Source organism: Orycteropus afer, unplaced genomic scaffold, assembly GCF_000298275.1.
Source record: "Orycteropus afer afer isolate SDZICR_OR568_19922 unplaced genomic scaffold, OryAfe1.0 scaffold00253, whole genome shotgun sequence".
Lineage (NCBI taxonomy): Eukaryota > Metazoa > Chordata > Mammalia > Tubulidentata > Orycteropodidae > Orycteropus > Orycteropus afer.
Window position 1 is genome coordinate 3,344,904 of NW_006921840.1, and position 11,581 is coordinate 3,356,484.

The 11,581-nt window shown below is 40.4% G+C and overlaps 1 protein-coding gene across 1 annotated transcript in view; it reads right to left on the reverse strand.

Annotated features, from left to right (window-relative positions):
* CFAP54 (cilia and flagella associated protein 54) overlaps positions 1-11,581 on the reverse strand; it is a 602,528-nt gene that overhangs the window by 238,223 nt on the left and 352,724 nt on the right. The window contains 1 exon segment of the mRNA XM_042782173.1: positions 3,843-3,896. Within this exon segment, the coding sequence (XP_042638107.1) occupies positions 3,843-3,896 (54 nt within the window).

Here is an 11,581-nt window from a genome sequence, read left to right on the forward strand (position 1 = left end):
TAAATGGAACCGACTCGATGGCAATGAGTTGTTTGTTTTGGTTTGTCCATTTTTTGGTTTCATTCTGTTGCACATAGGGTAGCTATGGGTCAGAGCCAACTCCATAACACCTAACAACGACAATTAAGATGATTATGATTGGTGTGTCTCTTAATAAACCAAATGTCATAGCCATTCCCAGCAGTGCACCACTGTTCCTGCTGTTCCCCACCAATTTGTGACCTGTGCTTCAGTAGGCCAACGCTGCCACATAACAAGAATGAACCTGGTGCTGAGAGAGAGGGGACACGTTATGAAAACAGAAAAACAGCGCAACTGCTGCTCTGCTTTAAGGGAGCTCTGGTGGCATAGTGCCTAAGGCATTTGACTGCTAAACAGAAAGCTGATAGTTCAAAACCATTCCTCAGAAGGAAGACTGCGCAATCCACTTCAACAGAGATACCACTTTGGAAACATAAGGAGGGGTCGCTATGAGTCTCTGCTTTAGCATGACAAAATTGGAGCTACTAGAATGAGAAGGGGAAGAACAGGAAGACAAGCAATCTCTACACCCAGTTCAGAGTCTGTGGTCAATCTTTGTATCCCTCTTTTTATATACCCTCAACTCCCTGGCCCCTCTCCTGTGCATACATACTTCCCTGACAAAATCACAGACTTCATGCAATCCAACTCTGATCCTTCTGAGGCCTGCACCCCTGCACTTGAAGAAAATTAGGCAACCATGCCACAAGGTCCTTAAGTGGCTGATCACACTCAGTGCTGCCCAATAACCATCCAATATTTCCCTAGGCCAGTCACTCTTCCTCTGTCTTAGACAATCATTTCACATCTTATCTTTTTCTTTTAAATTCTAGCCCTTACTCCCCCATCCCTGCTGTCAGCAGAAAAACTGAAACAGAGACAAGTGTCCACAGACACCACAGCTGCATTGGTCCCCTCTACTCAAGTATCTGCCCCCACAGCTTTGGATGCCTTCTTGCTAAGGCTGGTGCCACCACTGAGGCCTTTGAGCCTGTCCCCACTGGCCTGTTTAAGACCTCCATGCAGACATTCTCTCCTTCCTCACGACTTTTTCCCTTTCAACAGAGACAGTTCCCTCAGCACATAGCCATGCTGTCATCTCCTCAATTTAAAAAAACAAAAGAAAAAACTCCCTGGACTCCTACTTCCCCCTTCAGCTACTACATACCCTAAACCTCTACTTACATTTACTGCCAAGCTCTAAAGACTATCAATGTTCTAATTTCCATTGCTCTAAAACCTATCCCATTCCTATACTTAAACCCTTTTTGGTCAAGGTCACCATTGCTAAATCCAACAGTGAATTCTCAGTCATCATATATCATATTACCTCTAATGTAAGATACCATTATTTTATATACCAATTAACTGTCACACAGCATCAACTTAAAATGGATTCTGATTTCAGAAAGGAAAACTATTTATCTACTTAAACAAACAAAAAACATTGGTTGGAAGAATTTGAGGCCGTGCTGGGGTGGAGATCTCTGCTGTTATTGCTCAGACTCCTTTCTTAACCTCTTCTATGGCAGCCCTAAGGCACTTGACTGCTAACCAGAAGGCTGGAGGTTCAAACCCACCAGCCACTTCTCAGAAGGAAGATGGGGCAATCTACTTCCGTAGTGATATCACCTTGGAAACCCAAAGAGGGGTCGCTATGAGTCTGGTCCGACTCGACGGCATATAACAACAACGACAACATGGCAGCCCTGGTGGCACAGTGCCTAAGGCATTTGACTGCTAACCAGAAAGCTCGCGGTTCAAACACACCAGCCACTCAGAGGAAGGAAGACTGGGCAATCTACTTCTGTAGTGATGCTGTTATGTGCCGGCGAGTCGAACCTGACTCGTAGCCACCCCTCCTTGGGTTTCCAAGGCAGTATCACTATGGAAGTAGATTGGTCAACCTTCCTTCCAAGGAGTGGCTGGTGGTTTGAACTGCCAGCCTTCTGGTTAGCAGTCACATGCCTTAGGCACTACGCTACCAGACTGCCTCAGAAACCCAAGGGCCATGAGTCGGATCTGACTTGACAGCACTGAGGTTTTTTTTAATAATGGGTTTCAATCAAAGCATGCAGAAGAGCTAGACAGGAAGCAGCCACTGAGCCTGAACTGATACTAAATTGTTTACTAGGAACATGGTTGACCTTCCCTATGTAGAAAAGATACTCTGGATGGGGGAGAGAAAGAGTTCTCTTCTCTCTCCACTGCAAACAGTGATTTAATGAGCCTTAACAATTAAACATTTGAGGATCAAAAGAAGATTAATTCGTAATGCTATTTAACACTCTTTTCTCTCTCTCTGTACAGGAAATATAAAGTGTGATCTGAAGAGTGTTAAGCAGACAAACAGTACTGTTTTAATTAACTAGCTAATAGAATTGCTTTTCATTATGCTGTCAGTCTCTTTTTATATAACAAGAAATGATCACACATTCCCTTCATACCCAAAACCACTGCTTAAGGGAGGTTGCTTTTGTTTTTTGTTTTTAAGGCACTTATAAATGGAAAGAAAGAAAATATTCTTAAACATTCCAAGGCCTTGGAACACTAAGATGAAACATGAGCGTGTATTTGTGTCTTCCTAATGTTGTTGTTGTTAGGTGCTGTCGAGTCGTTTCCGACTCATAGCGACCCCATGCACAGCAGAATGAAACACTGCCCGATCCTGTGCCAGCTCCATGATCCCTGCTATACTTAAGCCCGTCATCGCAGCCACTGTGTCAATCCATCTCTTTTAGTTTGTTTACCTAATATTATAACCTTCCTAACATTAGCCCTTTCATTTCAGGCTTTTTTTTTTTTAATTATGACAAATTTCAGAAAAAAACAATGGATCATTTGAAAGATAACTGTAAATTAAAGTTTGTGGAATAAAATATGGCATTTAAAAACATAAAACATATCTATATTCATTCTCTGTCACCCTGATTTTGTGAACTTTTTACCTGTCTAAAACCCCTTTTAACAATGGGTGCATTAAAACTCTTTCACTCACTTTATAGTGACAATATCCCTCAGACTTTTTTTAAATGATTATTTCAAAATATTTAAATGCTACTAGGTCGTCAGATGCATAAATTTTAATCATTTAATTACTGTCAGGAATGAATTTATTTAAATGGACAGTCTCTTTGTGAAAATTACTGGGGGAAGTTAAAGCAGCTGTTTATGAAAATGCCAATGAACACATTCCAAGCCATTGTCTGAGAGACAGTGTCAGAACTGTCAAAGAACAGTTAAGAGCAAAAGTTGTAGTAAACAAACGGGCTATCAGGAAATGTAAAAAACTGTTTTCTTGCAATCAAAGTCAGCTGTTATCTTCCAGTGTACTAAGATAAATACTAAAGTTAGACACTTGACATGTCTAGGTAAACAAACTAAATGTTGTTGCTGTTGTTATGTGCCCTTGCGTCGATTCATAAGAGACCCCTCCTTGGGTTTCCAAGGCAGCATCACTATAGAAGTAGATGCCCAACCTTCTTTCCAAGGAGTGGCTGGTGGGTTTGAACTGCCAGCCTTCTGGTTAGCAGTCAAGTGCCTCAGGCACTATGCTACCAGAGCTCCCAACAAACTGAATACACACCTGTAATTGAGAACTGTGAGCTGATATTTACCCAATCTGAGAGCCAGATAGGTTTGGGTAGAATCTTACCTCTGGCCTCATCATTTCTAAATAAAAGTGCATTGTTAGAAGTAGGAAAGCATACTGTGTAATAGATTACTCAGGAACAAAAATTGGTACCTATTAAATGGATGGATATGGCTCAAATACTATCTACACTAAATATCCAATGTTTATAAAGTATTGTTATCTTTACCTGTAAGTTTTCTTTGCTAGTAAGAGGTTTTCCTGAGTTGAATGACTGAAATATCTGCCAATATAAAAAAATGAACATGAGAAACAAGATTATTTGAGCATTTTTTAAAAATAAAACTATTTAAGTATTCTTTAAAAAATACTATTTTTACTACAAAAGTAGTACATGCTGCAGTCAGAAAAGACAAGTATGATGAAAGTATAAACCATCCACAAGTCAACTTCTTTGGGATATCAATGTTAACATTTTGATGTCTCTCCTCCCAATTTCTTTTGGTGTACTTTAAAAATTTACATATATATATACACACACACACAGAGATACACACATTTGTATTGTTTTCACTAAAAATTACATCATAATTATCTTTCATATCATTATTTTTAAACTTCAATCTAACAGCTAGGTAATTGTTCTGGTTACCTAGTGCCACTCTGACAGGAATATACCACACATGGGATGGCTGAACAAACAGGAGTTTATTCTCTTACAGTTTAGAGGCATTAAGTCCGAGTTTAAAGTGCCAGGTTCTAGGGGCTGGGCGAAAGCCCCTCAACCTTGAGCTTCAGCTCTGCCACTTGCTCCTGGCCCACTGGAGCTAGAGGCTTTTCTTCACTCAGGCAGCTGCTGGCTGCTGAGACTGCCAAGCCCAAGGTTGACAAGGAAAAAGGCACACTCCCAATGTTACCACACCACATGGCAGGTCATTCATTCAAGTCCACTGAACCTCTCAACGTTGGCAAAGCATGGCAGGCTCCTGAAAAACGACACATCTACATGCAGGGTTGAAGCAGGCCATAAACTAGAGACCATTCCCCAAGGCTTCTCCTTACATACAGGAGCAGACCACATCCCTCAGGCAGCTAGTCAGCTGCTCCCAGTAGATTCCACCATGGAGTTGATTACCAGTCTCATCAAGGGGAATACTACATCCAGCTGCCTAGCCACTCACCCAGGCCCAGCCAAGTTGACATACAAACTTAACTATCACAGTTATACTCTAACCTATGACTATACCATCATAACCTCTTTCCTTTTCTTAGACCATGGGGGGCCGCTTCCCAACTTCACCCACCATTCAGCCCTAGTTTAAGTAATATTAATGGCTAATTTGTCTACTGTTCTAATTATCATCTTTGGACAGATTCCTAGAAGTAGAATCCCTAGATCAAAAGAGACAAACATATTGAGAAAATTCAAAGGGACTGGCTCAGTTTACAAAGGAGCTCTGGTGGCACAGTGCCTAAAGCATTTGACAGTTCAAACTCACCAGCCATTCTGTAGAAAGAAGACAGGCAATCTACTTCCATAAATATTTACCACCTTGGAAACCTGATGGAGGTCGCTATAAGTCAGAACTGACTCAATGGCACAGGGTTTGTTTTTGGTTTTAGCTTGATTTACAGGGAGCTCTGGTGGTGTAGTGCTTAAGCCCATCAGCTGTTCCACAGAAGGAAGATGAGGCAGTCTGCTTCCATAAAGATTTGCAGCCTTGGAAGCCCAGTGGGAGTTACTACAAACTTCAGTCAACTCAATAGCAGTGAGTTTGGGTTATTTGGTCGGCTCAATTTATACTTCCACCTACACTGTGTGAGAATTCCAAGAGTATTGCATTTTCAACAGCATTGAGTATTATCACTAAAATTTTTTTTGCCAGTTTGAGGTGAATTTGTATTGCTATTCAGAATGATAGGAGCTCTGGTAGCATAGTACCTAAGGCACTTGAATGCTAACCAGAAGGCTGGCAGTTCAAATCCACCAGCCACTCCTCGGAATGAAGGTTGGGCAATCTACTTCTGTAGTGATACTGCCTCAGAAACCCAAGGAGGGGTCGCTATGTGTCAGGTCTGACTCCAAGGCACATAACAACAACAACATTCAGAATGATGATTTTTACAGGCTTTTCCCTTCTTAGTGAATTACCTATTTTTATGTTTGGTTCTAACTGTAATGTCGTAGCAAGAAACATATATTTGTCACAGAAGGTTGTTGTATCATCATATAGGACTCACCTCTCTTGGTATCAAAAGGCTCATTTTAAAACACATCCATTTGTACAAGCCTACTCATATCTCCTCAGTCACCCAAAAGTCACCAGCAGCCTCAGGAGACAGGGCCCTCATAATAAATGATGTCCTACCTACTATTCTGCCTGAGGGCATTTTGTGCCCATAGAGAAAGCAGGAGAGACTAGAAGGACAGGGAGAAACCTCATCAACAAGGGACAAGATAGCTGTTCTCAGTCTCTTTCAGGCCCCAGCTGTCCACCACAGTGACCTTCTCAGTAATGCCCTATGGACTGATTTTTCTCCATTTCCTTTCTAACGTTCCCACTTACCCATAAGGTATCCTGGGATAACTTCCCAAATACATTATTTGCTTATTTGCACCCAAATCCTTGTCTTAGATTCTGCTTTTGAGGGACTCCCACGCCAAGAAACCAGCTGTAGCTTTTTATTGAATGAAAATGCTGGTAAGGGAGTTTTTTGTTCTAAGTTTCATTCTTGAAAATATTCTTTATTTCCCAGAAAACATTGAAAAGTGAGTAACTGAATCCAGGGTGAAATGTTTGTTGGTATAAAGTGAAGAGAGTTTAAAACTAGACTTTAGATTTGGTGATGAGACCAGAATCCTGGTATAATGCTAAAATGGAAAAATTTTAAAAACCTGTGAAAAATTCAACAGTAACCTTTAAGAGTTTTTCAGTTACCTCTTTTACAACTGAAATCTAATTCATTAATTCCTTCTTTAAATATCTAGCCCAAGGCCTAATAACACTGGCACCTATTTTAATTGTAAACCCAGAATGTATTTCCTCTTCTAATTACATTTTTAAAAATTCCCAGCTGAGGCTGGAAAGCTACAAATCAACTTTGAGAATACAAAATGTGAAGTCAGAATCCTCTGGGAAAAAAAATCACCCACCCACCTGTCTTATGAAAACTAGCTGATGAAAGTCAAGTTTGAAATTTATTTGTAAAAATCAGTTTCAGATGCTTTGTTTGCTTTTGGTGAAAGTAGTAGCCACTGAAGTCTCTCATTTTACCTGCTGGCTTTTCTTTGCTTCTCCTACTGATTCCTTCCCACCTTCCTGGCCTCTGAACGTGGATGGTCCTAATTCTCAGTCCTCTGACTTGTACTTTTCTCATACTGACTAGTCCCAGCTGATTTCATCCCAGTTTTATGATTTTAAATCTCTGTACTAATGACTCCCAAAGAACACCTGCAGCCCCACCCTGGAGCTGAACTGAATTTATACCTAAAAATAAAAATAAAAAACAAACCCACTGCCATCGAGCTGATTCTGACTCACAGCAACCCTTACAGGACAGACTAGAACTGCCCCGTAGAGTTTCCAAGGCTGTATATCTTTATGGAAGCAAACTGCCTCATCATATTTCTCCTGAGGAGTGACTGGTGTGTTCAAACTGCTTATCTTTTACTTAGCAGTCAAATGCCTTAACCGCTGCACCACCAGAGCTTCTTGAATTTACACCTCAAACCTCTGAATTCCCACCATCTACTCTTAACACCCACTTAGTCTATATCCCATCTGGTTGTCTACTAGGGCTCTCACTTAATACATTCAACCCCTGTCCAAGCAGTATTGTCCAACACAGTAAACGAAAATTTTGTCCTACCAGTTGCCTAGATTGAACACTCTAGTCATCCTAGACTCTTCTTTTTGTCTACCTCCGAACCATCATCATCACATGCCGACGACTCTAACCTTTACAGCACACCCAGAATCTGACTGCTTCTCTACTCCCACTCCCCGTAACACCACTGTCATCTCTCATCTAGATTATCTGCAATGGCCTTTTTTATTTTTTTAATTGTGGTAAAAATATACACAATGAAACAATCACTGATTTAACAACTTCTGTATATACAATTCAGTGGCATTAATTATATTCTTCTTGTTGTGTAAGCATCATCACTATCCTTTTATAAATTATTTCACCACTATTAACATACACTCAATTTCCTTATGCAAAAACTCCCCTCTAGTAACCACTAAGGAGCTCTGGTAGCATAGTGCCTAAAGCACTTGACTGCTAACCAGAAGGCTGGTGGTTCAAACCCACCAGCCACTCCTTGGAAGGAAGATGGGGCAATCAATCCACTTCCATAGTGATACTGCCTCGGAAACCCTAGGAGGGGTCACTATGAGTTGGGTCTGACTCGACGGCACATAACAACAACAGTAACCACTAAAAATCTTTGGTTTCTATATATTTGATTATTGCATATAAGTGAGATTAGTATTTGTCCTTTTGCAACTGACTTATTTTGCTCAATATCATGTTCTTCAAGGTTCATCTGTGTAGCATGCATTAGGATTTCATTTTTCCTTTATGGCTGAGGAATACTTCATTGGACATATATACCACATTTTGTTTATCCATTCTCTGTTGATGAACCTTTTGCTTGTTTCTACATGTTCACTATTACAGGAAGTGCTTCAATAAACATTGGTGGACAGGTTCTGTCTGTTTCTTTTATTTCTGCTGCCCTATGCAGTAGTCTTTTAACTCGTCTCCCTACTAACACTCATGCCTACCCACAGTCTATTCCCCATACAGTAAATAAAGTGGTCCTTTCAAATTTAACTCCTACCAGGCCACTCCTTTGCTCAAAACGTGATGAAGTTTCCCACCCCATTTAGAGCACTTTCCAGTCCTTAGCAACCTCTACAAGAAGCCCTTCTGTTCAGGAAAATGTCTTACCACAAGTAACAACCTTTCCTATGTGACTTCTCATGTGATAAGACTCATGATGCCCCTTGTTTACCTATGACATGGCCAGAAGCAGACTTTCCAAATTTTCATTCCTCATAAATGAATAACTGAATTACTTCTCCCCAGTGATCAATCAAAAGAAAGTCTCTGTTAACCAAACGTTAATCTTTTCTCCTTCTCCCAAATCCTTGACCTCAGTGTAAAACATTCTGACTTACCATGCAAGTCCCCACACATCTCACTTTCCTGCACATTTTCTTCCTATCCTTGTTTATGCTCAGTATTCTTTAACTCTTTGAGGCACCTGTAGATCTTATGGTCAGTGTTCTCCCAACTGCAGTAGTCTTCCCCCTGCCCCCCCAACTACAACAGTCTCCTTCCCTTCCCCCTTTTCTTTCTCAATAAAGCCTGTCCCTTTCAAAGTCTGGATGTGGGTTTTTTTGTGTTTTTTTTTTTTTTTTTAATTATTTAATAGAACAAAGCAACCAACTGGTGAAAGAGTAGCTGCCTTGTGGGTGAGATGGGTAAGAATCTTACACTGGTCGTAATAACGAGGAGCTGACCTGCAAGGAAGATGAGGCCCATAGAAGATTGAGTCTGAGGTGGCAACTGAAGTGACAGTAAATGAAAGGCACCACTTATACAGAGATACAGAGAATCAAAAAAAAAAAAAAAAAAAAAGCAGGAATTTGAGCAATTAGTTGATTTTGTAACTTTTAACACATCAGCTTATTTGCTTAGAACTTTATGTTACTGAAGGTAAGAACAGAGGGAAGACTTTGAAACCCTTAAAATGTGTGCTTCAAGTTTGAATCCTGGCTCTGTCATTTACAAACACCGTGAACATATGCAAGTCATTTGACCCCTCTGACCTTGTCTATTTATTTTCAACATGGGAACAAAAGATCCTCCTTATCCAGCTGGAATTCCTGTTGAAGAGTATGAGAATGCATGGAAGGAATATAGCACAATACCTGACACTTAGGAAGCACAAAACAAATGATGTCATTACTAGTTGCCATGGCGTCAGCTTTGACTCATGGTGACCTCATGTCCTACAGAATGAGAAGTTGCCTGGTCTTCACTGTATCAGATCATGTTCTGTTATGATCCATAGAATTTTCATCTGCTAATTTTTGAAGTACATTGCAGCCTTTCTTCCTAGTCTGTCTTACTCTGTAGGCTCGGCTGAATCCTGTCCACCATGTATGACCCTGCTGGTTTTGAAATACCAGTGGCATAGCTTCCAGCATCATAGCAACAAGCAAGCCACCACAGTATGACAAACTGACAAACAACTGGTTGATAAATGATAGCTAAGATTTAATCTCCATAGGGCCCACTTGGTTTCATGCTGATCTATGGTTGCCAAGTGTAGACTTGAATTTCAGTTCCCCAAGGTATGTTAGCAAAAAGCTAACTGAGAGAACTCATAATATATGTCTCACTGATGATAGATAAATGGTATCTTTTTCAAGTACAGAGCATCTACTTGTCTGTGATCAGCTAGAGCTCAATAGGACACAGGATGAAGAAGCTTTAGTGTCCTCTACTGAGCACCAGGGGACACGATATAAAGTTCCCTTTGCTAATTCCTCTCTTCTCATTGCTTCTATTCCCCATGGCTCTTTCTAATGTGTTTTTTTTTGTTTTTGTTTTTGTTTTTTTTACTTCCAGGTCAGTCTCCTCCACTCCCCAAATAAATACCTATGTAAGGGTGATTAACATGTGTCTATCTCTAATCCTAATTCTTCTCCCAAACCTGAACATGCATTAGCATGTTATCTCTCTCTCCTTGTATGTATGCATATGTGCCAGCCTACATTTCTCCCTCTATTTTTCTGTATTTATACACATTTGTTGTTGTTATGTGCCATCAAGTCATCCCTGAGTCATAGCAACCTTTTGTACAACAGCATGAAACACTGCCAGTCCTGTGCCAGCCTCACTATCCCTACTATACCTGAGCCCATCACTGCAGCCACCATGTCAATCCATCTCATTGAGGGCCTTCCCCTCTTTCATTGACCCTCTACATTACCAAGCATGACATCCTCCAGAGAATGGTCCCTTCTGACAACATGACCAAAGTAGGTGAGATGAAGTCTGTCCATTCTCATTTCCAAGGAGCATTCTGGTTGCACTTCTTCCAGATTTGTTAGATCTTTTAGCAGTCCATGATACTTTCAGCATTCTTCGCCAACCCCACAACTCAAAAGCATCAATTCTTCAATGATCTTCCTTTTTCACTGTCCAGCTCTCACATGCACATGAGGTGATTGAAAATACCATGGCTTGGGTTAGGAGCATCTAAGTCTTCAATGAGGTATCTTTGCTCTTCAGCACTTGAAAAAAGTCTTTTGTAGCAGATTTGCCCAATGCAATATGTCTTCTGATGTCTTGACTGCTGCTTCCATTGGTGTTGAATGTAGAACCAAACAATATGAAGTCTTTGACAACTTCAATCTTTTCTTCATTGTGATGTTGCTTATCACAGTTGTGAGGATTTTTGTTTTCTTTATATTGAGGTGTAATCCATACTGTAGACTGTACTCTTTAACCTTCATCAAGTGCTTGCAATGATCCTCACTTTCAGCAAGCAAAGTTGTGTCGTCCGCTTATTGCAGGTTGTTAATGAGTCTTCCTGCAATCCTGATGCCATATTCTTCTTCATATAGTCCACCTTCTCAGATTATTTGCTCAGCATACAAACTGAGTAAGTATGGTGAAAGGATACAATGCTGATGGACTTCCTCTTGATTTAAAACCATGCAATAACCCCTTGTTCTGTTCAAACAACAGCCCTTGGTCTATGTGCAGGTTTCTCTTGAGTACAATTAAGTGTTCTGGAATTCCCACTCTTCTCAACGTTATCCATAATTTGTTATCATCCTCACAATCAAATACCTTTGTATAGTCAATAAAACATAAGTAAACATCTTTCTGGTGTTCTTTACTTTGAGCCATAATCCATCTAATATCATCCATCTATGATAT